Source organism: Colossoma macropomum, unplaced genomic scaffold (assembly GCF_904425465.1).
Source record: "Colossoma macropomum unplaced genomic scaffold, Colossoma_macropomum, whole genome shotgun sequence".
Taxonomy (NCBI): Eukaryota; Metazoa; Chordata; class Actinopteri; order Characiformes; family Serrasalmidae; genus Colossoma; species Colossoma macropomum.
The window spans coordinates 28448282-28475110 of NW_023494796.1; the positions used below are offsets into that span (position 1 = coordinate 28448282).

At 42.5% G+C, this 26829-nt stretch overlaps 1 protein-coding gene across 1 annotated transcript in view; it reads right to left on the bottom strand.

The window, feature by feature from the left end:
* arhgef40 (Rho guanine nucleotide exchange factor (GEF) 40) overlaps nucleotides 1-26829 on the bottom strand; it is a 54621-nt gene that overhangs the window by 12519 nt on the left and 15273 nt on the right. Inside the window, exons 2-19 of the mRNA XM_036583244.1 lie at nucleotides 23865-23954; nucleotides 20945-21052; nucleotides 17992-18277; nucleotides 16356-17712; nucleotides 14438-14685; nucleotides 14144-14341; nucleotides 13948-14062; nucleotides 12116-12209; nucleotides 11758-11844; nucleotides 8487-8603; nucleotides 8020-8118; nucleotides 6443-6594; nucleotides 6066-6204; nucleotides 4784-4903; nucleotides 4503-4694; nucleotides 3612-4124; nucleotides 2356-2741; nucleotides 625-874 (exon numbers count right to left, since the gene is read on the bottom strand). Coding sequence (XP_036439137.1) covers nucleotides 625-874; nucleotides 2356-2741; nucleotides 3612-4124; nucleotides 4503-4694; nucleotides 4784-4903; nucleotides 6066-6204; nucleotides 6443-6594; nucleotides 8020-8118; nucleotides 8487-8603; nucleotides 11758-11844; nucleotides 12116-12209; nucleotides 13948-14062; nucleotides 14144-14341; nucleotides 14438-14685; nucleotides 16356-17712; nucleotides 17992-18277; nucleotides 20945-21052; nucleotides 23865-23954 — 4551 coding nt within the window. The remainder of the gene's footprint in view (nucleotides 1-624; nucleotides 875-2355; nucleotides 2742-3611; nucleotides 4125-4502; nucleotides 4695-4783; nucleotides 4904-6065; nucleotides 6205-6442; nucleotides 6595-8019; nucleotides 8119-8486; nucleotides 8604-11757; nucleotides 11845-12115; nucleotides 12210-13947; nucleotides 14063-14143; nucleotides 14342-14437; nucleotides 14686-16355; nucleotides 17713-17991; nucleotides 18278-20944; nucleotides 21053-23864; nucleotides 23955-26829) is intronic.

A 26829-nucleotide genomic window follows, 5' to 3' on the forward strand; every position in this document is an offset into this window, starting at 1 on the left:
AAGAGCTTCCCTGCAGAATGTTATTAAACAAAATTATTACAAATATGACGCCCAATGCATGATGCATTGTTTATCACAGTTTTGAGTTACAAAACTTTTTAAATACATAATAAATCATAAATATAATAATAAATATAATAAAATAAGTAATAAATATTGGTGCACGAGTTCATGTAGGGCATTGTAAGGCAAAAAAAATCCTCCAAGCAAAGTTTCTTTTTCAGATTTACCACAATTTTACAATTTTCAACATTACATATATAAACTCAGAAGACACATGTAGGTCCACTAATCATTCTGAATAGTAAATAAGATGGTTATATTTCCACTGTAGTCATGGTGACCCCTGGTTCCTATCACCACCACTGTAAACAAACTATCATTTCACATCAAAACACTCTGAATGACTTTATTTACAACTGAAAGATTGAATTATGCAGAAATTGTGAAACATCTGTGGAATTAACCACTGCCTGCTTACTGGTGTTTGTGCTTGTATTTTCAGAAAGCCATGCGCACCCAACAGATACCAACATATACCATCACTCTCATGTCGGCATGCCGTCTGGCTTGAGCTCTTAAGTAATGAGAGTTTGCAGATACGGGCACAAAAACCTCACTCACGAATTTGTTGAAGCAGTCGGTTTGTTGTAGCGTCTGGGAAAGAGCGCCCTCCATGGCAGGGAGGAGCGACTGCGAGTGGAAGGCCGCGAGGCTGCTCCAGTTCGAGAAGAGCGACTCTGCTTTCCCTCTCAGAGAGGGCGGTGCGTCCGTGCTGTCCAGCAGTGGGAGGTAGTTCTCCTCTACGGCCTTCAGAAGAGCCACGTACTGCCTCTCAGAACTCACCAGCCTACACCACTGCAGGTACAGCTTACTGAGAGGGAGAGAAATCAAACACGGGCTGTTAATATAGGAACGGTTTGGTGAAAAATCAGACTTATACCTTTTTCCACTTAGTCAAAATGTAGTTACTCAGCCAAGACGCCGAGTGTGTTTACATGCATTAGATAAAATCTGAAAATCAGATTCTGTCAGTAATCCGATCAACGCGTTTACACGCACTTGAGTAATCAGATAACGGGGAAACTCCGGGTCTACATGAGTCAGACAGTAATCAGATTTCTGCTCTGCAACCAGCCAATAAACTCACAGAAGACGACGAGACGTAAACGTAATGTAAAACTCAACCTTCATGCTGCGTCTTTTTTTTTTTAACATCGTGCCACTTTACCTGAAAATATGAACATACATTAAAAATATTTAAATCCTTCATTCGTCAAGCATGTAGTTAGTTTCAACATCGCCAACACTGCTTGCTTATTTCCGGTACCGCTGTTTGTTCTGATGCATGCGCAGACTGAGAAATCCGAAAGAAATCAGAGTAAGAGTCCACATGCACTGAGAAATCTGATTACTGAGCTAAAATCAAGCTAAAACGTAGCTAACAAGTAGGGCTGTCACAATCACGCAGTTTCAGCTTAGTGATTAACTGCAATACAGATCATTGCAATAAACAATTGAAATTTCCGTTTTTGAAAAAATGTAATGAAAAAATATTAATTAAAATTCAATTTTTGAAGCTTACATAAGATCCATGATCTAAATCAATAAATGTGTTTTCTGCTTTCCGTTATTTACATGTATTAAACTCAACTGATAAAAACACAGCCAATTAATCTCTTTGTTGTGAAACATACTAGGGCTGAAGCAGTTATTCAACATTAATGATGAAGTCCACAAACATCAAAACGTAGGAACCTGAACGCAGCAGAACAGGTACGTAAGTCGAGTCATTTTAAAGACAGATGTAGGCCCGTGATTGGTCAGAAGAATGAATGAATGACGTAGCATTAGAGTCTTCCTGGCAGAACTTTGGCCAAAGCTTCCGTTTCCGTTTCCGTTTGTTTTGTTTACTTTTTCAAAGTGACGTCCAGCCAAGACAGAGTCAGTGACTTAACCTAAAAAGGGCAGCAATGCGCTGATGGTGTCATACCTATGTGAGCAGATAGCAAAAGAAAAAGAACACTTATGGCTGCAAGTTAAAAACGAAGTGAAGTCTGGGAGCATTTTTTAAAAATGAAGGATAAAGTAGTTAAGTATAAGTTAAGCCTTAATAACTGATCAGGCGACCTTATGATTGTGACAGGCCTACTATTGTTTTGAGCTATGAGCTATGATACATTAGCTACACGAGCCTTGTAGCCTCAGTGTGAAGTTAAAGAAGCAAACGTTAAACACCAAACGTGTCTTGGCTGATCGACATTGTGTACAACAGAGTTTGAGTCTATTCTTACTAGACAAACTACCTACTAGAACATACCAGATTAAGCTGCACGCGTTCTCTAGCCCACCTACCTCTGAGCAGTAGTACCAGGCCTCTCCCCACCCATCTCTCTCTCTGTCCTGCCGAGCAGCACGTGTTGTCTGCTCAGTCCAGTATGATCAGCTACCTCCTTACTGCTGACCTCCACTCCCCGGATCAACACCCCTCCTCCCGCTCCTCCTCCAACAGTGTCCTTCCATCCTGGCAGAGCCGCTGCCATCCCTGCAGTGAGGATGGGGTCAGCTACAGCTTTCCTGCCCAGCCAGGACAGGGGTGACGCGCGGCTTCCTGAGCTCAGCGGAGTCTCCGCTGGCTTGGTCACGGTCGCAGCCGCTCGCCGCGGTGCAAGTAGAGCCTGCAGGTCGAAGCTTGGGTGGCGCTTACGGGGAGGCTTGGGAGGGAGAGGAGCGTCTGTGGGCTGAAAGGGGGGGGAAAGAGAAAACTAATTTATGGGCAAAAGAAAAAGTCATAAAGTTTTTATACATATAATGCATTTACAAACATAATCCACACAGACAGTGATTCACTGACTGAAATATGCACATGAACATGAACAGAAACACCTCTTATTTTACTGTTAACACATTTTTAAATAATCAGACATCACATACAGCATATATGTATTCGTATATGTGAAAATAAGTTCACTCATCCCTGATAGAGAACATACTTCTGCACATTTTGATGCACAATTACTGTCCATTTGCCGAATTTAACCTATCAGAAAAACATAATTAAATAAACCGTGGCCTGTGCAAAAGTTATTATAATAATTGTTGTTATAAAAATATTGGTCTTATTTCCACTTATTTCCAGTTTGACCGGGGCTGTTCACACTGTTGCACGACTATAAGCTAAGAGCAGCAGTAGTACCCACCCTGCCCACTTCAACCCAATTTTTCCCAGCAAAATAAGTACTTCTTTTATGAATGCCTGTTTCAGAAAACATAGGCTTTATTCTTGCTCAGAACTGTGAGGGTTGTAAACTACAGAGTCAAAAATTGACTCAGTTAATCCAGGAGTGTCCAGTCTTATCCACAAAGGGCTGGTGTGGCTGCAGGTTTTCATTCCAAACAAGCCAGAGAACACCTGATTCTACCTGGTTAATCAGTTGATCATCAACAGCTGTTCATGTTTGCTCCTGCTTTGCTGGAATAAAAACCCACAGCCACACTGGCCCTTTGCGGATAAGACTGGACACCCCTGTTAATCATTGAGACCCAGTCACACACAAAAAATATAAATAATTTAATTGATCAACCACGTTAAAAAAACGAGGCAAACTCACACTCTTCTTGCTTGGGTTGAGAAGGTTCTGCAGGAACTTCCCTCCTCCTGCGGTTCCCCCTGCTGCCTCCTTCTTCTTCTCCTCTCCGATCTTCAGTGTGGAGCAGTTCTGTGGCCGGAACACTGAAGCGAGTGACCCCCAGGACTGCAGGCCTCCCTCCCCTCCATTGCCCCAGTCTCCCTCTACCTCTCCCTCCAGTTCCCACAGGCTGGAGCTCCCAGAGCTGGGGAGCCGTGAGGTCTTGGCCGTGCCTGAGCCGGGCTCCTGGCCCTGAGCTGCAGCGGGTGGGCCGCGCTCTGCCTGGAGCACCCGGGTCTTGAAGTGGGCCAGCGTCCGCTGGTAGCGCTCCAGGGTCTGTGCCCAGAGCTCCAGTAGAGCCCCGCCCCCCAGCTCCATAGCCAGAGCCCGCGCGTCCTGGAATCGGGACGGGGGAATTGGGGGGAGCGAGGAGAGAGGAGAAGATGGAGAGGAGAGGGGTGAGGAGGAGGAGACCACGTCGCACCACTGGGACGCCTGCAGTGGGAGGAGATAAACAGTGAATTAACCAGTGAATCACTTATAATGTCCACTAAGTTTGATTAAATTTGCATAATGCAAAATAGCTTCTGTTCATCATTAGCAAATTCAGCATTTTTGGAGGCATTGCTTCTGTAAATGAATTCGAATGCCACAGGTGGGGTACGTTGTCTGCAGGGCTGCCTAATATATTGTTTGTATACCCCTTAAAACCCCAGGCTTATTATTCAGTAACTACAGGGACTTCAGTGCAAACTGGCTGGTATAATAACAGCCACTGCACACTCTGTACATTGTAAACATCCTCTGCAATGCATTTTCTGTAGTTTCTATAATGACCAAGTGTGCGTAGGAGTGTGCGTGTGTGTTTTGTACCTCCGTAAGAGTGGACAGTAGTCTCTGTGTGTTGTCCAGTTGTGTCCAGCAGTCAGACAGACAATGAGACATATCTCTAACTTTCTCTCTTATCGGTGGGAGTCGGTTCAGGACCGCCCCCAGCCCCGACCAGTCCAGCTCGGACCAACTCTCGACCTCTCCCAGCACCACTAGAGTCTCGCTGTGAAGTTCCTACAAAGCCACATACATAAACAAGTGAGCACACGAGACATAACATATAGTTATTTCTGTAAGTAACACTCTAAATGCCCCCCACTCACCATGGCAGACTCCCTGAAGCTCTTGAACTTCTGCTGTTTGAGCGAGAGGCGGCTGAGAGAGAGAGGAGGGTCTTTATACTCCTCCAGCTGCTCCTGCACACGCTCTATCTCTTTCTCACACTGAGGGAGAGAAAGAGAACGAAAGCTATTTGCAATAGGTCCACTGGTGTTCCAACGGCATTGGTCATTTTTTCTCGCCCTCTGTTTTTTCAACCTGAGATCCCCTTAGGACATTTGTGTGGGTTATTTATCAAGAACAGTCCAAATTCATTCACTACTATGCCTTTAATATGTAAATAACGTCCGGTTTGATTGGCCGCCCTGAACTGTGCCTCATTCAAAAAGAAATCTGGCACTGAATCACTTCTTATGACTTAAGTGAATGGGTGGGACTAAACTGCGGTATGTAGTACCTTCTAAAACAGGCTGTTTGTGTACACTTTTAAAAACAATGGTTCTTCAAGGACTCTTTAGTCAAGAAAATGGTTCTCTTAGAACCATGAAAGAACCCTTTGCATGATAAACAAAGGGTTCTTTGCATTGTGAAAGGTTGGAGAATATGGAGGTTAATGGATTAACGGAGAATATGTTGTAGATGGTTCCATACAGAACCTTTTTAAAAAGGGTTCTGTTTAGCACCAAAAAGGGTTCTTCTATTGTTCTGATGTCAAGCTTGTAACAACAGAAGAACTGTTTTAGTGCTATATAGAAGCCTTTTCAAAAAATCTTCAGCACATTCTCCATCAAAGCACCCTTTAATCATTCAAAGGGTTCTTTGAGTGTTCATGGTTCTATATAGAACCACGTTCTTTAATAAAGAACCCTTGAAGAACCATCATTTTTAAGTGTGAAGCTAAGCTTTGCATAATACACCAAGCCCTTATATTTGAAAAAAGGGAGGAAAACGAGGTTTTCCAGGATGTGGGTCCTTTAAAATTACAATGCTTAAAACGCCCCCTTGTGGAGAGTCTTCAGCCTGCAAAATGTGAGTGAGTGATTGAGCTACACGCCAGATCCATGAGGTGCTTTGTACCTAAAAACATAATTAAAAACATGATGCTTTTGACTTGATGCAGACTTGAATCAAATGTGTGCATCATTTTAACATAAAATACTGTATATAAAATCTGCACAATTTCGTCTTTACTTTTACTCACTTTTGACAATAATCATGCTGAGGTAATATGTTTACATTAGGTGAAAATGTATTGAAATCAAGTATAATCAGTGCATCCCTTTTGCCAATGGAGACAGAGATATTTAAGTGCCCTATCTTGATCACCTTGTCCAGTTTTCCCACTAGAGTCGCCAGTCTACCAAGGGCTTCCAAGTCGTGACCTCTCTGGTTTGAAACGCGCACCAGTCGATGGAGCGCATCATCAACGCTGTCGTAGAGGTTGGAGGTTGTGGCCAAGGCAGCTCTAATAAACATGAAAACACCCACGATATTAATAAGAAGACATGGAAATCCACGTAATTACCACAATCTTCGTAATTACTTCAGGATTTCAAAGACAGATTTCCAAAACCCGAGAGACAGAGCCAAGCACAGGCCGCTTACTTGTTCTGGGACGAATGAATCATCATAAAAAAAGACGGAAAACTGTCTCAGATGAATCCAAGTGTATTTTCCTTTATTTGGAAAGTTTCTATGGCTACCTGCAGTCTGGTGACCTCTGAGCCAGCCCGGATGTTCCATTAGCCAGTCCAGCTAGCCAAGCCCCGCCCCTCCGCTGGAGCTCCGTCAGCCGCTCGTCAGCCAGAACGTTCGACATGAGTTGCTTGTGTTTGTCAACACTGAGTGGCACAGACTGGGGGGGTGGAGACAGAACAGAGAGCTCTCATTGGTCAGACAGAGTAACTTTGGTCTATGAGGGGAAGGTGATTAAACAAATACTGGGCTAACAAACTGTACATACAGGTGCAGCTTTCCAAGAACAGCCGAAGCCTAGTTGCGTCAGGTTAAATCTGGATTAACAAAGGTTAATCTTATTTTAAACACGGATTACAAGATTTTAATTTGGAGGTAATTCAGGACGAACTGAGCATATTAACTTTAGGAATTTTAGTTAGGAATGTCCCGATCCAGCTTTTTGGCCTCCAATTCGATACGAGCACTTCAGTACTGAGTACTGGCCGATACCGATACAATCCTGTATTTGGATTTTTATACACAGAGCCACACAATTTAGGTAAGACATGCTATTCTACAGTAAAACCACTTCACTTGCATCTGATACCCAATCCATTAAAACATGTCTGGACCGACTGTGACATCACAAATCTGCAGCTGTTCAGCTGTGTTTTCATTTCATTTTTACTTAACTTACTTCAAAACTTGAAAATTAAAAACATTTTGCAGGCCAAATAGAACTTGTCACGGGCCTGACTTGGCCTGCAGGCCTTGTGTTTGACACATTGGGCTCTAGATTAAGAAACACTGAACTACTTTGAGGAAGCAGGTTTCTGTAATGGTTTTTTCTCATGGCAACTGAAGATATCTGCACCAAATAGGACAAAGTGCATCTTATGAGCTGCTATGTAACCAGTATGGGCTAATACTATTTTTTTAAGCCAAGACTGACTCACTTTTTGAGGGACAGTAAAGGGCCAAATATGCGTTAATGTGAAATTCAGATGCAGCTGTTCATTTTCTTAAGCTATGAGTCTAACAGTAAGAAAACCAAGGCTAGAGTATGATTTGCTCTATATATCGTCGCTGTCGGAACAAAATCTTGTATGTTTATTTTTGGTCTTTTTTATGTTTTCTTACAGAATTTGAAAATGCAAGGTTTTGCTAAAATTTTGTGATGAATTGAGCTGAATGAATTGCTTCATTAACTTCCATTCAAAGTTAAGACACTTTTTTCCTTCTCCTGTAAAATTACCATTTTGGAGATACGAGGTTTTGTCGCAACAATCGTAAAGCCAAGATTATCAGGATTTATACCCAGATTTGGAAGCCGCACCATTAAGAATGTTCTATTTCATACAACTGCAGTTAAACCTTTGAACCATAGGACTATTACTCAGTTATTAATCTTCAGACCTACTATTCAGTACAAATTATTTGGTAAGAACTAAGTTCTATATTTATGTGAAAAAATTCTACTGTGGATTATCGTTTGAGCCCTTAAGGTTTAAGGGGTTAAAACAAAGATCAATATTAACGGTTGGTACACCTAACTAGGCCATTTCAGCACTTTATATTCGAGGTATATTACTACACGACCCACCTTGATACAATCAGGCAGCGGTTCCGTGTCCATAGACTGCAGTGCGTCTCCCAGCAGAGAGAGGGCGCTCTCGCAGCGTTCAGTCAGCTGCTCCAGGCTCTTTGTACAGAGAAGATCAAGAACAGATTACAACGTGCTGCAGCTGGGTCCGACTTAAAGTGCGGGCGCAGTTATGTTTAACTTTACTGCCGGTTTTTATTGATGCAGCCAAATTCAGTTTCTAAATGCGCAGCATCTTCTGTTGTGGCAAGACCTCAAACCGAAGTGCTAAGTTTACACAAAGACAGTTTAAAGCTTCAGTTGCTCAGTCCAGCGAAGACAAGTGGAGTGAACGGCACTTAATAAGTGCACTTTTACTAGAACCATTGACGGGTTGGTAGTTACAGATGACTGGAACTTTCCTTTTCACTGTGCAACTTTTATGTGCATTGAATTGCTATTAACAATAAATATGCAAAAACTCGCACCAGTCTGAAGGTCAGCCAATCAGCATGCGAGTGCTCAAAGTCTCCATCCAACCCTTTGGTCAGCTGCTGCCTGTCCACATACTGCTGAAGGACTCCAGTACCTCTCACTGAATGTACCTGTGAGAGAGGGATAGAGAGAGTATTAGAATCATTGTATGCTTTTATTATCTGGTCCATTCTTAACCTTCAGTGGGCTGTTAGATGTATTATTGTTATTAATTACCATGTTATCAGTGGCCGATACCAAGGCCCAGTCCCATTTCTTATTTTTAAGTCTACCCCTTGTTTTTGAGTGTGACCTTCCCCCTTGGAACTGAGTTACAAGGGGTAGTGGTTGAAATCTTCCCTCTGAAATGGGACCCTCAAATAAAAAGAGCATCACTTCATTAACAGCTACTAGCGCTGCTCTGTAGGTGACCCTGCCAGTCTGCAGTGATGGCAGAGGAGGGTAAAGTTCAGTAACCTCACTCAAAGAGGGGGGGCAATTATTTATTATCACCCACCCCTAATTCTAATCAGTGATATGAAGCTGAAGTCAGATATTCACAAGGTTCTTGTTCGAATTGTCCCGTTCCACCTTAAATGGAGCAGCAGTTACGTTCTGACGCTTCAGGTGTCAGAACTGCTGGACTATTTAAGGTGGAATGGGTAATCTCGCTAGCTAGCTACTGAGACATCAGCATACTATTAGAGTTTTTTGTGCTTGTTATGAAGAAAAGGACCATAATACACTGAAACAACATTAAACTAAGACAATACAGTGGTTATCGTCATTTTTTAAACTGAGAAAATTCTCACATTTGTGGGTTTCTCTGGTCGCTCGTGCAGCCATCCTGCCTTTTTGTATGGAATGCGTCTTTAAAAAAAAACTCCAAAAAGCCATGTGGCCCTAACCCTTCACCCTACCGCTCTACCTCAATAAAAATTAGGACACCCTACTCCTAGACATGAACACACAAAACGGAGGGGTAAGGGCTGAGTGGTAGGGCCAAGGCGACTGGGCCTAAGTCAAGATAAGGCAAACCTTAGCATTTGGAGTTGAACTGTTTCCAGTTTAAATTTCTTGGCTTTTTTTCAGCTATTCCCAACAACAGAATTAACGCCTAGAATTAAAAAGTTATTACTTTCATTTTGCTACTCAACTGAAATGAGATTATCTAATTCTGTATGGACAGGTTTGAGTTTTCTGACTTTTTAATGCGTTAGTCATTAACGCAAACATAGCAAAAATCTAAATATTGTTATTTGGTTCTGTTTGCTTTTAAAGTTTTACATTTAAACTGTATGCACAGCAGTAAGTCCATCAAATTGAAATCATAATAAATCATAAAAAATAAATATGATATTTCACATATTGGAAAAAATACAACTTTTAAAACAGTTCAACTTTTGCACGGTTCACATCTGATTTTTTTTCTTATCCAATATGTTGAACTCAACAAATACACTAAGCACTAAAATGTGCAGCATGTTCTCTGAAGAGCATGTGTTAACTTATTTTCACCTTAAAAATAAACAAAACGTCATTTGACCAAGGACGCCCAAAAAAATATATATAGTAGGGCTGGGCGATAAAAGATAACGATAATTATCGCGATATAACTTTTCCTCGATAGAGCGATACGGCATGTTCGATAAATGTTCAATATAATACACCGTTCTCACACTTTCACGATCAGCGAAAGCCTTGGTGGCAATTTCTACTGCAAGGAAAGCGACTACTCAGCTGTCGCCAGGAGAGGGCGCACTTCCGAGTTTTTCTACATGATTAGAGAGGGAGGGGGCCACGAGTAAGATGAGTCTTTAGCAATGGCTGAAATGCGGAGTTACACATTCCCTGTTTGAGTGGAGCGGCCGGCGATCTGCTCTCCTGTGACCGAGTGTGAGTGACGAGGTCAGTGGTTTAACTATACTGTCCTACAGCGAACTCACCTCTTTCTGTATATCCTAACAGCTTTAGCAGCGTTAAATCACAATCACAATCCTCACAACTACAGCGCTGTTACAGCGCTCAGACAGTCATATTTAAGTATTAGTGCATTCCCAAGCAACGAAAGTAAAAGAAAGAAGTGAGTTCATGTAAATTACAGCCCTGATTTAAACAAAAGTAAACTGAGGCATTGGAGAGCAGGAGAGCACTGTCTTTCCAGGCTAGCTGTTTTTAGCAGCTGGCTAACTTGAAGTAGCGCACTGTCACTCACACGACACAGAGAACTGATGATACTGTGGATCAAACACGACACAAAAGCACCGCTTTCAGTTTAAACGTACCTGAAAAGAGGACTCCGTTTGTCTGGTGTTGATATTTTGCGGTTCACCCCTTAAACTACTACGATAGTATAGAGAAATCCAGTCGTCGCTGGCTGGTGTCTGAATACTGTGATGTCATTTGTAGCGGGGTAGCCGAGCGCTCGGCACCAGCTAAAAATAATCTCTTTTCTTTCCTAAATTATGACCATTACAAAATAGCCATGCTTTTCCAGCTGGTAAAAACAGCTCAGCAGACACTTTCTCCCACTCTCTCATGACAGATTAGTGAAATGTTCCACTGTTTGGTGAGTGTTTGTCGTGCTCTGACCATAAAGGATGGTTTAAAACATCCATTAACCACCCAGGAGCAAAAATCAGAAATAATGTTTTGACATTTATCGCGATATGTATCGATATCGAACGATATGAATTTTGTTTATCGTGATGACATTTTTGGCCATATCGCCCAGCTCTAATATATACATTAATGTTTAGTGGTAGTTTGTTGCTGTAGAGACCAGAGGCTAAAGTTAGTGAAATCAATGGCCGATACCAAGTCAGAATAGAAACACTACCAACAAAAACAATAAAATAAACATCTCGGATCTGGACTCGAGTCCCACAGCAGTATAGTTATGTAATGATTCTGCACTTCTGACTTGTTGACAATGTCAACAAATGACAAACAGATGGCAAAGACAGGGTTTTTGTTTTTCTTTCCACAAAACCAGACTGTATAACTTTCCAGCAGTAACTTCGCTTAATTAAAACATGTCTTCTTCTACTTACAAGCATAAGTATGATATGTACGAGCGTAATGTTGATTGAAAGCATGATGTTTGCTTGCTCCAGGGAGCTACAACTGAGAAATTATTAATACCAAATTACACCACACTTTGTCGTCGCTGACGATTAATGTGACTTCTAAGAGCTTCTGCTGAATCTGGTAATATCTGTTCATTTATGCTGGTTTTTTTTTTATCGTTATTTTTGTTCCACAGCTTTGAGAAACATTTCATACCTCTATCCCATCCAAGCTGGGCGTGGCCGACTCTTGCTCTTCTTTTGTGAGAATGAGAACAGAGCCGAGGGCTGCTGGTACCTGAGCCTGTAACACATCAACAAACACATTAGGAAATAAGCTTATAAACATTATATTACGCCTGCAGATATTGAATATTTTCATTTTCACATATTCTATCCAACATTATTTTGAATATTCAGTAAAAATAAGGAAATAAGAATAAAAAACAGGTGAAAGTCCTATTTATTTGAACGTAAACATGATCAAATTTCACTTAATATTCCTTACAACCCTGCAATATGTCTCTCCACAGACGCACCCACACCCACCCACACCCACACCCACACAGTCTCACCTTGAATAACTTCAAGGCAGAGATGCAGAGCTCAGAAGGAGGAGCCTGCCTGCTGTCCACCAGCACAGTCAAGCCTTTCTCTTTGGCTGCAGGTCTGTTATTCGAAAACAACAAAACATAAAAATAACGCCACACTGAAAAAGTCGGCTAATGGTAAGCAAGGGTCATGGCAGAATGCCCAGTGGTGGACAAATTAATTCATCCCTCAGGGAGCGCCCTTACATGGAGTGCTTTTAAAGCACTGTTTTGAAATGCTGTGTGAGAACGGATACTGTACAGGAATGTGCAGCACAATAATTAATCACTATTACTGTCTGGAAGAAAAACTTCGGGCAGTAACGATGAACGTATGATGTATGGCGACCAGTAAATATGATAAATATGCATAACGCTAAATAGCTTCAATCCATCAGTAGCATGTTTCTGACATATGCATGTTAGCATTTCTGTTATAAAGGCACTGGTAAGGCTGTACTAAGACATGGCCAAAAGTATGTGGACATTTGACCATCACACTTACATAAGTTTGGTAACACTGTATTTAGATATGGCCAAAAGTATGTGGACACTTGATTATCACACCTACATGAGTCTGGTAACATTGTATTAAGATATGGCCAAAAGTATGTGGACACTTGATCATCACACCTACATGAGTTTGGAGACACTGTATTATGAAATGGCCAAAAGTATGTGGACGCCTGGCCATCACACCTACATGAGTTTGGTAACACTGTGTCAAGATATGGCCAAAAGTATGTGGGCACTTGACCATCACACCTACACAAGCTTATTGAACACCCCCTTCCAAAACCATGTGCACTAATATGGAGTTGACCCACTTTGCAGCTATAACAGCCTCCACCCTTCCGGGGAGCTTTCTACAAGATTTTGGAGTGTTTGTGGGAATTTGTGAGCTCAGGCACTGATGTTGGACAAGAAGGCCTGGCTTGCAATTAATGCTCCAATTCATTCCAAAGGTGTTGAGTGAGGTCAGGGCTCTGTGCAGGCCACCGGAGGTCCCCCACACCAAACCCATCAAAACGTCTTCATGGTGTTCGCTTTGTGCACTGGTGCACAGTCATGCTGGAACAGAAAAGGGTCTTCCCCAAACTGTTGCCACAAAGTTGGAAGCACATAAATGTGTAAGATGTCTTTGTACGCTATAGCATTCACATTATCCCCCCTCCACCAAACTTAACAGTGGGTACTATGCATTCAATAGGTAACTTCTATGGGCAACTGCCAAACCCAGATTCATCCATCAGACTGCCAGATAGTGAAGCGTGATTAATCACTCTAAAGAACGTTTCACTGCTCCAGAGTACACAGGCGGTGTGCTTAACACCACTCCAGTCAACGCTTGGCATTGCACATAGTGATCTTAGGCTTGTGTGCAGTGGCTCGGCCATAAAAACTCATTTCATGAAGCTCCCAACGAACAGTTCTTGAGCTGATGTTGCCTCTAGAGGCAGTTTGGAACTCTGTAGTGAGTGAGGCAACAGAGGATAGGCGATTTTTACAAGCTACACAATTCAGCGCTCTGCCACACTGTGATCCTGCGAGGTCTAGCACTTTGTGGCTGAGCTGGTGTTACTCCTAGATGCTTCTAAGCCCAATGTCCAAAAAAAAAATTATGACACCTGACATAGGCTTACGTAGACATTATGTCTACTCGACATCACAGCTGGCAAAAGCAGCCTTTGACAGACAATGCCTATTCAAAAACGCCTTTAATAAGTGTTTATTTAAGTTTACAGCAGTTGAAATAACAAGCGTATACAGGTGTCATGCAGCATGTTACCAAGACATTTCAATCCAACAGAAGTTACCTGGTAATGGCGTAATAACAGGACAACAGCTGCACAATGTCATTGACAAGGTGACCCTCCTCAGGGGCGTGTGTTTCTGTAATAACCAGCCCTCGTCCAAGTCTGTCCACAGTACCTTCATATAGATGAATACAGAGAGAGTTTAAAAGACTCAAAGACTGCAAGCTGAAAAGTAACCTAGGTAAAGCACATTTACCTGTCAGTATGAACTTTCCTGATTGGAGGAGATCTACATCTAAATCTCTAAGCAAAGGGGAAGCTTTAGTAGAAGATTGTCCTTTGGACTGGTCAGAAGGTACTGATGCCCCCTCTTCTTCTGTAGAGTGGTCAGGTAAAGATGTGCCTGGTTGCGTTTCACCATCTTTGAGGCTTTCTGGTTGACCTTCCAGTTTTTCTAGTAAGAAATAAACAAATTCCGTATTGCATTATCCTGAAAAATCAGGTCTAAAATACAGGACACTTCAGTTATCACTGTACAGTTTTGACAAACCTCCACTTTTGTCAGTAGACTCAGGCTCTGCTTCTTTGCCATTAGTTAACGCAGAGTCTTGATCCAGCTTATTGGTTTCCTCTGAATGAGTATCCTTAGAAAGGGATGGCTTTGCCGTTGGGTCTGATGTGGTGACCACCTGGTTGGTTTTGTTCTGGGTTTTTGAAGGACTGGAGTCTCCCTTGCTTTTATGGTTGACACGGCCACCGGATTTGCCCTTTCCTTTCCCTTTACCCTTCCTCTTCCTCCTGTAAGTGAAAGAGTGGAATCATTAGCTAATTCTCCAAGGCTAGATGACTAACAGTACTGAAATAAACTATCCTGACTGCTTATTTAGTTTAGCAATATAATCAAACAAAAAATCAAACAACACAAAAACACAAGAACAAATGTCATCAATGAGGTTCAACAGTGGAAATACAGCAGCTACCAGAAGTAATGGCCTTTGTTATTAATGAGTTTCAATTCATATTAAAAACATATGTATCACAATTATTAGCACTGCAGCCCTTTTTTTAAGAAAACAGCACAGAGCATTGTCTTTAAACGTTGGCAGTGAGGTGAGACGTACATCTACAAAGGGATCTAAGATCATTCTTGCATAGAAATGATAGCCTCTTGGAGGAAGGCCACATTTTGATCTAAAGTCTCATGGAATTTGAGGGGGTTCATGTTGCCATGCATCCCCATGAGATTTTCAGGTCCTTTGAGACGAAAACAGCCCCACAAAATCAGACCCAGCACCATACTTCACCCTGGGAACTCTCTTTTTTTCCAACCCCGCTCTCGAGTTTGTTCCCAAAAAGCTTTTCTCACCACAGAACCTGGTTCCAATGGTTCCAAGTTACACTGATATTTACCAAACTCAAGGTTCTTACGATTCTTGAGCACTCAGCACAATCTAAGATCAACCTAAAAATAACCTTCAACAAGGACACCCGTAATTCTGAAGGGCCCCACACACTGCCACAACACTCTCGAGAGCAGTATTAGAGAAGCTACACACCAAAAAATACCAAAAGGTGATCCTGCTGCACTGTAAACACAACTGGCATACATACAATAAACCACAAGATCAGAAGTAACAAAGACATTCATTAGCGTAACTCTTATAAATGCTAAAAGTCACTGTGATCCACACTAAGCTAAAGAGTCAGTTGTTATAATGTGCTATGTCATTTCACCCCAAAAAAGCATCATTACAACCCAATGTCAGAAAAGAATCTATGTCACCTGACATGTTACGTCAACTTGACATCAAAATGGACAAAAGCAGCCTTTATGAGAGACATCATGAGAGTCTCTACTGGAATAAGTCTCTATAAATGTCTATGTTGTTATCTAGGAATTTATTGCCATAGATATGTGTTTATGTAATCACCTATCCTTGACTAACTGTCCTCGCTCTTAAAAATAAAGGTGCAGAAGGGGCCACTTATAGAAGAACCACTTTTGGTTCCCTAAAAACATTCAATCGATGGTTCTTTTGAGATCCATTTTTGTAAGTGTGATTTGCGAGAACCTAAAGAACCTCTTTATAATGTAAAGGTGCTAGGAAGAACTCTAAAACGGTAGAGAACCTTTACATTACGTGAAGGTTCGTCAACCCATTAAAAGGTTCTTCACATTCACAAGTCTCTTTGTCAAACATTGTTTTTTAGGGAATCAAAAATGGTTCTTCTGTGGCATCACTCAAGCAACTCCTTGAGTATCTTAGATTTCAGTAAATGTCAAATGAGCCGCGATGTAAAACGGCAACTCGGTACAATTCAGTTAACTTGAATCAAAGCTAATCTTGTTTTACATTTTTCCTCACATTCGTTGGTTTCAGGGAGTTACTTTTAATTCTCTCTGTTTTAAAAAGATTTTAACTTGAGTATATTTTCACCTACTCTACCCGTCTCTGGAGATGGTATACCTGGGTGCTCGAAATCCAGCTACTTTGACTTCCTTTCCCCTGGGACACACACGTTCCTCTGACTTCCCAGCACGCCTTTCGGCAGAGGCGCTATCAGTACCTGGTTGAGAAAGATTTCCTTCTGGCTTCCTGTGTTCATTACAACGTCTCGTTTCATCTTTGGAGTTTCCTGATTCTTTGGTTGTGCTGTGGAGTTTGGTGGAGGTGGAGTTTGACTCCCTGTTGCAAGAGGAATCTTTAAGTGGGTTTAACTTTGTTTCAGATCCGTTGGTCAACGGTCTCCTAGAATCTGAAGCTGCCGTGTCAGTCTTTTGGGTCCCTGCATTGGCAGATTCTGCTGAAGCTTTATGTCCACCATCTAAAGTGCCAGCCAGTGATTTATTGTCCTTGAAAACAGAGTCTGATTGGAGTCCCTGATCTTGATCTGATTGGTCCGCTCCAGCATTACCTGCTGTATGAATGTCAACTTTATTGATCTCCTCAACTCCAGAGCTCCGTCTACTATTTGAGACCCTCCCCTTGTGACTCTCCTCCCAGGGCAATGTGCTTACAGCTCCTTCCCTCTCCTTCCCCACCCCAGGCCTCCTCTCCTTGACTGGACCCTTCAAATAAAGTCCCCTGCTTTCCAGACCAACTGGATCCGTACCGCCTTCATCTGAGTCCTGGAGGCATGGAGGGCACGGCCGCCGTTCTCGAGCCAAATCGATGACTTGAGGCAGGGGCCTAGAATTGGCCCAATCCCTGCGAGTACCGCCACTCTCCTTCCCACTGTTGTTGCTGTCCCTCCTGATCAAGCTTCCAGTCCTCCCCCTACTGTTGTTGCTGTCTCTCCTTCCCAAGCTTCCAGTCCTACCAGTAGCATCAGTCCTGCCATACCCCCAGACCTTTCCTTTCCGCAGCCGGATGGCCTTGCTCCTCCTGCACAGTGGAAGTGTTTTGGTCTTGCAGATCCCGTGCATCTCCAGGTAGCGCTGCTTGGGATCGGCGCCACCGTCTGGACCTCCTCGGGGCTCCAGGAGCTCCACGTAATCCCCGGAGCCGTCGGCAGCCAGCTGGTCTTGCCTCAGACGCCCCAAAGCAGACTCGATCTCGGCCTCGCCCCCGTCTGGAGGCAAGTCGTCCTCTTCGTCCCAGGACCAGGAATCGGCCTCTCCTGAGGAAGAGCCCCAGCCTAACCCCAGACCCCCTGTAGTTGGTGAGAGGTAGTTGGGGGCAGGGGAGTCCGCAGAGGGATGCTCCAGGTTTGATAAAGCGTCAGATGGATTGTGAAGCAATTTCGGGTATACCACCTCGTCCCAAGAGATACGCACCACGCCGTCACAGGTACTCACCAGGCAGGTATCTAAACAGCCACCTCCTGGTAAGAAAGATCAAAGAGCATAACAGAGATAAGAACACTAGCAGAAAGGAACTTTAGAAAAGATATGAATGTCAGCTGTTTGTTGAACATTGTATATGCATAACATAGCATTCCTGCAACTTTTTTTATTCTTTATTTGTAACCCTGGCCACCATTCCATTTCCATTTAGTTCTTTTACCCTTACATCTTACATGCCTAAAATAACATTACTGCACATTCTTTTCATCTTAATCTATGCTCCTGGGAAAGTCTGTCCCGTTTACTCATTTCCTCACCTTCCCTTTTGCAGCCCCGCTCCTTGTTGATGCAGTGTAGCCACTCAGCAGTGAACACTAGGGGGTGCTGTGACTCAGGCACCAGGACCTCCTGAACGTTGCGGCCACCTGGGGCCAAGCACTTAAGGGCCAGGCGGGGACAACGTGTGGAGAATGGCACCACCTGCAGGTAGAAGTCAGTACTGCGCAAGAGCCTCCAGTCAAGAGTAGAGAGCTGAACCACCACCTTCTCCCCCAAGCACAGCGGCCAACCAGAATGCAGGAACAGACAGCCCAAATACTGAGACTGAAAGAAAGAGAGGGAGAAACTGCACTGTAACAAAATTACATTGTTGTTTTACACGCCCAAGCAGAAAGCATTTCGACGCACCGCATCCCCCAAAGTCAAAGGCTCATCATGCACTGTGCAGCCGCATCTGAAGGAGCCGACACTTCCCATTGAAAAAGAAAGGCATACGTTGTGGTGCATTGACGCGCCAGAGCCGTATAAACGCAGCGTTACACGTTACACACACACTACTTTGCGGATTAAGTCATCTCAAACAGACTTGCTTTTGTGTTTTTTTATGAATTACACTGAACAAATCAGCTAAGCGAGGGACAAAGTTCAGGCAACACGATTTCTACTACTGCAACATACTTTTGTCCATTTTATAGACAGCACTATGCCAGAAACCACATAAGCAAGTCTGAGTTTACATAAGCACGGTTTGATTCAAGTGTGCCTGGTGCTAATTGTGAAATATAAGCTTCCATTACCTTTTAGCTCCAGTGCAAACCTAAAGGGGTGCCACAACTCCAGTCTGAACAATGTTCCCCCTTTTTCTTTCCTGTTTGCCCTCAGAAAGAGAGACTTTTCTTACCTCAGTCTCGTTCTGAGCTCCTATAATCTCTGCAGTGCTGTTTGCAGTCGCTCAAGTCCAATTATCCAATGACATGTTCCCTCCCTCCCTCCCCCCCCCTCTCTCTCTCTCTCTCTCTTTCTCTCTCTCTATCAGTTCAAACAGCTCACAAGACTAAATTATATTATGGATCCACAGGGCTCCACTTTCATTCCACGTCGGTCATTTAGTGAGATACGAAAATATCTTCAGTGCAAATATAGACTTTCCACTTCTTTTATCATTTTATTGGACCCCGTCTAGTAAATTCCCCCCCAATCTCTGGCGCACGCCCCTCCGTTTTGTCACTGAAACACTCCCTCGTTCCCTCCGTTCCACTCTCCGTCTTCCACAGCCTCTGTTCTTCTTTCTCAATGTGCCCCAGTGTTCTGTTACTCTATCCCTCCCCCCCCCGTTTCTCAATCAATCCTCTATAACCCCAGACTTCTCTCACTCTCTCTCTCGCTCTCTCTCATTCCCTTTCTCCCTTTCTTCCCTTCTTTCTCCCACGAGTAGTAGCCAAGCCCCCTTTTCTCCCTCCCTCTTTTTCTCCCTCTCTCTCTCACACACATATGGTAAGAATTATAGTCGTGACTCAGAGCGCAGTCCCAGCCAGTTCCTCACAGCGACAATGAAAACAGAGCCGGCTGAGAGAGAGCGCGAGTGTTTATATAAGAGAGAACGTGTGTGAAAGAGTTGTAGGAATGAATGAGAAGCACAGAATAGCACTGTAAGTGTTTGTATGTGTCCGTATGAAGGAATTGGGAACAACATGCATACACAGACCATTAATTAGACAATCAAAAAAGAACTAAGTATTCATATATTAGATATTTACACAGACTATATTATGATCTATTTAAACCCAAGGTATTAATTGAGATAGTAATCAGTTAAATATATACAAGTCTTAATTTTAGGGTACTTTCTATTGGGAGATGTCTGTTCCGGACCCTAACACCTAATTTTACACTATAAAATGTTTTTGGATTTTTATCAATGTTGCTTTTTGATTTCCTTGAAAGTGAAGCTGAAAGAATGAATACTGTCTTCAGGTCAGGGTTGTTTTTATAATCCAGAACAACTTATCTGAAATTTATATTTATCTGGAAATCTTAATCAGGTCTCGTTCTTGACTGGGTCTCACCTACTGGACAACGGCAGAGAAGTTAGAGCTAAAGCAATAAACACAGAACACATTTCTATTTTCTAGTTTTCACTTTTTAAAGATGAAATTCTGTGATCGCACTCAAAGAATGAGAAGGAAAAGGCTGAGAGGTTCTGCTTTAAAGGACCCAGTGGGGGACTGAAGGCCTTCTCTTCCGAAAGAGCAGATCATTTAGGTGACGCTGGGCTACTGTGCGAAATTAAACTAAATCTAAATCTAAATTTTATTCATTTTACTGCACTTGTAGCCCTGCAGTTCTATGTTATATGTCTCCCTAATTCTAATCCAGGTAATTTCTCCATTTTATATTGGTATCAGCCCACATCTGCCACCTACTGGTGCATCCCTACCTTTGCTTTGCTGTAATATTTAACTGTATTAGTGGATTTATATATATATGTGTACATTTCATTCACAATCTGTACTGAAGGGTTCAAGTCTGCATTTCTGTCTGTTTCAGTGACAACAAATATAACACTACTGTAAAAAATGTCCATTTATGGATTTCTTGCTACAAAACAAGACAAGAACAACAGCTTTTCATCGTTGAATCATAATAAAATATCTTCTTCTTATGTTTTAACTTTGCCAGCAACAACCGTGAATTCTAAAGTTTTAGTTTAGTTTAGAATAGAATAGAATGTCCAACCCTGGTCCTCTAGTACCACTGCCATGCATTGTTCAGTATGTTCCCCATTCTACACGCATTTTAATCTTGGAAAAGTGCTGGCCAATTATAAGTCTATAGTTTAATCAGTTTAACACTGCCTTGAGTGGCTGTAGAGTTAATGAGCAAGCGAGTGAAGTGAACACCGCGAGTGAATCTGTGAAGAAGGCTTTGCTATGTGGATTCTCTTTGTGAACAAGTGAGCTTGTGCGAGAAAGCGACTGTGTGAGCACTTACACAGGCATGTTGCTGGAGTCGGTGCAGAAGATGTTTGGCCGGGATGAAGAAATCCAGCAAATACCTCAAACTGTCGTGCTGGTAAGTGGACTCCAAGACCGAGAAGACCTGAAGAGACAGAAAGAGACAGAGAGACACAGAGAGAGAGAGAGCGAGAGAGAGAAATTCACCACTTCACCTGCAAGAGCTACACGTAATAGCCCACCTATTAACTCACAAAGTCTCAAATTTCACCACAATCTGATACGCTTTAAAGATTTTTGCACAATTCAGATTCATTTTTAAATTAAATGTGACTGAAGGAAATATAACCAATACACTATTTTTACAGTAGTGGAAAATTCACAGTAAAAGTAATAAAAGTTTTTATTTTTTTTTATTTACTTATTTATTTTACACGTGTGGCCAAATCCAATCTTTTGCCTTAACGCTGCGGAACCAAGCATCCTTTCTGAGAATCTGGCCTCTTGAACCTGTTTAAATCTCCTATAAGAACTATAGTTCATGCATTTCCACACTGTACAGAGTAAAATGCATCAGCGTGTAGAAATGGAGTAATTCTAGTTCTTGGATGCACTGAGTTTTTTTCTGAACAAGCATGAAAGCTCATTCAGAGCGCAATTCAGATTGGTAAGTTCTTACTGTTCTGCTTAATCAGAGTAACAGTAAAAATTTCCTATCATGTGTTTTCTTGTTTAAAAAGGTAGTTTGTGACACAGGCTGAATACAAATCTATGAACAGGGTTGGGGGAGACACAGCGGCGCCCCCAACAAGAAGTGCCTGGGTTTGATTCCCCCGGCCGGGTGACCAGCGAACTCACTTTAGCATCAGTTCACTACAAGCAAGCCTGAGCTGTGGTGGCCCATTTGGCCTGTTAACTAAGCTCTCTCCCAAATATCACAGAACAGGTTTGACTTTCATCATCTCAACAGAGCACCAGTTTTCAGAATCAAGCCTGTACTGTGACGGGTGACACTCTTTGGGTCTACAGCCTGCTTGCTAAGCTCGGTTAAGGTAGCCTATTACGCTACAAATCCTAACACCGCAGAACAGGTTCAACTTCTGTTGCTTAACTTCCCTCAGATTTTAATCACTGTTTCTAGTGGGCAGAGCTGTTAGCATGGTAATGAAGTTAATGCCAGCTCCTCTCTCCTAGTTAGCAGCACTGTTTAACATTTATCAGTTGCTGATTTAACATTTCTTGAATGATAGCTTGAAAAATATGCACTGTGTTCACTTATTTGGTAACCATGTAAAGCGAACTCCCTTTTCTCAATTTTGAAATCACGCTAGACGAGATGGCAAAAAGCCTCTTAACTGCCACCCTCCATCCAGAGCGACAGCTGCGGCTAAGTTGCAGTTTTTGCAAAAACATTGAATCATCTGACCTTCCTTCACCTGCTTGCCTAATCATGAACAGCTGAGAGCTGTTATGAGCCGAGGATCTTTTCGATGAAGGCTTGTGCTGCTCATTCGTTCGTTGTTGTTGTTGACGATGAATGTGGATCATTCATGTAGCGTTGTAGGTCATTTCAGGGCACAGGTTTAGTCACATTAAAGACTGCTATGAGTCACTTACCCAGGCAAATGTGATCCTTCAATGCAGAAAGATTTCCAGTGTCCAATAAATGGCCAGTATATTTCACCAACACTCAAAACCTAAGTAGTATCCTCACCAATCACAAGGCTGATGTGGTTTGTCTCACACACAAAGCTTTAACCTCTTAAAATCCCAGGCTTATTTTTTAAGTAACTACAGGGGCTTCAATGCAAAGCGGCTGAGCTATTCTTTTGTGATAGAAGTCATCATCATCATCATCATCATCATCATCTTAAAACCGCTTAATCCAGATAGGGTCGTGTCTGGAGAGCAGAGAATCCCAGAGAATCCCAGATGACCATGTCCCCCGCAACTTCCTCCAGCTCCTTCCGAGGGACGCTGAGCCTCTCCCAGGCCAACTTGGAGATATAAATCCTCTAGCGGGTCCTGGGACAACCTCGGGGTCTCGTCCCAGTAGGCTGTGCCTGTTAAACCACCCCGGGAGGCGTCCAAGGGACATCCTGATCAGATGTCCGAACCACCTCAACTGGCTCCTCTCAAAGCGGAGGAGTAGCAACTCTACTTTGAGCTCCTCCCGGATGACTGAGCTCCTCACCGCCACCTTGCGAAGAAATCTCATTTCCACCGCTTGTATCCTCCATCTCATTCTTTCGGTCATTACCCACAGCTCATGACAACAGTTGAGGGTCGGGATGTTGACTGACCGGTAAACAGACAGCTTTGCCTTACAGCTCAGCTCCCTCTTCATCACTACATTCCAGTACAGTGACCGCATTGCTGCTGCCTCCTGTCCCAGCCTGGGGCTGATCTTACACTCCCTCTTCCATCACTCGTGAACATGACCCCAAAGTACTTCAACCCCTCCATCTGGGGCAGGTCCTTTGGGCCTGCCAGTGGCCCCTGGCAATTTAAGGGGTTACAAAATTGTGTTCCCCTCTGGTCTTTCTGTGTTTTGAGTCGGACAAGATTACAGAGCGTAAGCTAACCACCAAGCGAAAGCTAACCTAGCAAACAACTGATCTATCAAACTTGTTCATCTGCCTGTCTGTGATCTGTCCCTTCTTTCGCTTGTTCGTTCAACTGGCCACGGCAGCATTACCTGGGCGCAAAACAAGTTCTCACATAGGTCTGAAAAGTGAGCTATGTTTTTTTATTATATTTCTATCCTGATTTTTTTCCATTCAATCTTTGCTGGATGTTTAATCTAACACTCAATTTTAGTATCATACAAATATTTGAAATATTTTACACTGCATTCTTTGAGACTTTACGATTAAAGTCTAAAAGATAAGCCAGCAGTTTGTAGCATTCCAGGAACAAAGCCACCTTGGTAAGATGAGGGACAGAGATGCACTGACCTGGGAGAGCAGAGGAGGGGCAGTGCTCTCAAATGGGGGATAGAGGGAGGACAGCGCCCCCTGTACACAGTCCTCCACCGCCTCCGAACCCTGAGAGACAGAGAGATAAAAACGTCATATATACAGACACACTGGAGTTTACAGAGCCTCAGAGCAGAAACGTAACATAAATATTATACTAATGGAGATCGTTCACATGGAGAGGAGAGAGCGAGAGAGCGAGAGAGAGCGAGAGAGAGGGAGAAAGAATGTGCTGGTGAAATGCTGGCAGCTTGTTCCTCTCAGATACACAGACACAGTTTCCTGTTGTGTTTTCCAGGGACTGTGAAAAACTTCCTGCAGGCCCAACGGTTGTTCTGACCTTTTCAACAGTTATGCTGACCTGTAAACTCCCACCTTAAAACTCACACGTACAAAACACTGCGTCAGGACACATAACAAGCACCATATGTCTTAACTACATACGTAAGTACTTATGTGTAACAATAGTATGTCCCATACGCATTTTATATGCATACAGTAGTGCAGTAGTCTATAAAAGTCAGATACCACCCTTACATGTATTCAGTTTCCAGTCAAAATGGCCATTAAGTGCAAGATTTCAGCTTCAGAAAAAAGCGGGAAACATGTATTTAACAAAAAAATGACACAAAAGCCTCCAACACTAAGTATAAATGCCAAATCTTTCAGTATTTAATTAATCCATTCTTTAATGTTGATACAGAAAACAGAACATGACAGAAGCCTCAATAACTAAATATATTAACAACTGTGGACAAACAGGAGTTTTCAAAACTGGAGTTCAAAATGTATTAAAAGCTCCAGAGAAAATGTGCCTCCTAACAACCACCTGGAAGACCTGGTAGACCATCAAAACTGCCCCCATCAGATAAACAGCACTTTAAGCTCTCATCTTTGAGAGAGAGGAGAAAATCAAGCTGCTTCAGATCTGAAAACATCCACAGGTGTTTCTGTCCATCCTTCCACTGTGAGAAGACGACTCAGCGCTGTGGGTCTGAAAGGATGTGTAGCTGTCAAGAAGAACCTCACTGAGAAAAGGAGACGGACACATCAAACAAAGAAGCTGAACAATGGACTGACCACCCCAGAGTGCAGACCTCAAGACCACTGAATGTGTTTGATTACTTCACAAAATGATCAACCAACTTCTCAGACTGAACTTTGGAGGTATGAACTTTGGAAATATCCCTGAAGTTCTTTGAAAATGTAAAAGCAAGTCTCTCAAAAGGAATGGAAGCAAAAAGTGGACACAGTAGAGACTGAAAAATGTGATTTTTTTAGTTGTTAGTTGTACATACAGTACCAGTCAAAAGTTTGGACCTTCTCATTTAATGGTTTTTCTTTATTTTTATTATTTTCTACATTGTATAAATAATACTGAAGACATCAAAACCATGAAGGAACACCAACGGAATTATGTAGTAAACAAGAAAGTGTTAAACAAACCAGAATGTTTTATACTTTAGATTCTTTAAATCAGCTTAATGAGGTCACCTGGAATGGTTTTCAGTTAACAGGTGTGCCTTGTCAACAGTTAATCTGTGGAATTCCTTGTGTTCTTAATGTGTTTGAGGCTGTCAGCTGTGTTGTGTGGAGGCAGTGCTGGTACACAGTTCTATAGTTCTGTATCGAACTGTGGTCCTTCGTAGTTTTGATGCCTTCAATATTAATCTACAATGTAGAACTTTATTAAAAATAAAGAAAAACCATTCACTGGTACTGTATATAAAACTTTGGACAGCAACAATATGTTACATATGCGTGAAACTGTGTATATAATGGTAATTTTTTAAAGTTAGCCCTAAACCAAACTCTAATTTTAACCCTAGGAACCAAAAAACAGTATTAAACAAATTGATTTTTTGGCCTTTACAGCACACACTTAAAAATGATGGTTCTTCAAGGGTTCTTTTGTAAAGAAAATGGGTCTATATAGAACCATGAACACTCAGAGAAACCTTAAAATTAAAGGGTTCTCTGAATGGTGAAAGTTCTTCAGATTAATATGGTTTTATATAGCACCAAATGGGTTCTTCTGCTGTGACGATGTCAAGCTTGTTACAATAGAAGAACCCTTTTTGGTGCTATATAGAACCATATATAACACATTCTCCAGCAATCTGAAGAACCATTTCACCTTACAAAACACCCTCTAGGCCTAATCATGCATAGGGTTCTTTGAGTTTTCTTGATTCTATACAGAACCAATTTCTTTACTAAAGAACCCTTGAAGAAACATCATTTATAAGTGTGAAAGTTAACGTTTTTCACAGAAGTCGGAACAGTTTTGTCCTGAAAACGCACAAAAACGAACGCCCACACACACGTTCACACAGGCCTGTAAACTCCATCCCTCGCGTGAAATATAAAAGTATGTGGAAGGAAGGAAAAACGGACGGACAGACCTCTGCATGAAGCCCTGCACACACTCTCTGTTTACTTTACTGCAACAGTGTTGTCATAGCAGCCCGCCACATTTTCTGCCTTTTCCCACTTTCGATATTTCTGCTCCTCTCCACTCCCTCCTCGTACTTCTCCTTTCATCTCTTCAGTCCTCTCCCTCGCTCCCTCTCTCTCTAGTGTCCTGTACCTCCCTCTATATCATCTGACAACAATTACAGTAAGACATTTTCTCAAAAAGTATCTTTGTGGGCCGGTCCAAAAAAGCCAGAGAACAGCAGGGAAAAGAGGAGGTGGAAAAAAGTGAGTGATGACTGAGGAACATGGGCCAGGAACAGGGTTTTTATGAAAGGCCAAAAAACGACTGGGAAGAGGGGAACGAGAGGAAAGAAAAACAAACGGAGAAGGGAAAGTTGTAGGGAAATAAAGTAAGAGAGAGACAGAGGGGTCGGGGAGAGAAGAGAGGAGGGAGAAAGGGGAGAGCGTAGAGTGTGAAATGTGGACTAAAAGAGGAAGGGGACACGGCACAGTTTTAAAGCATTTG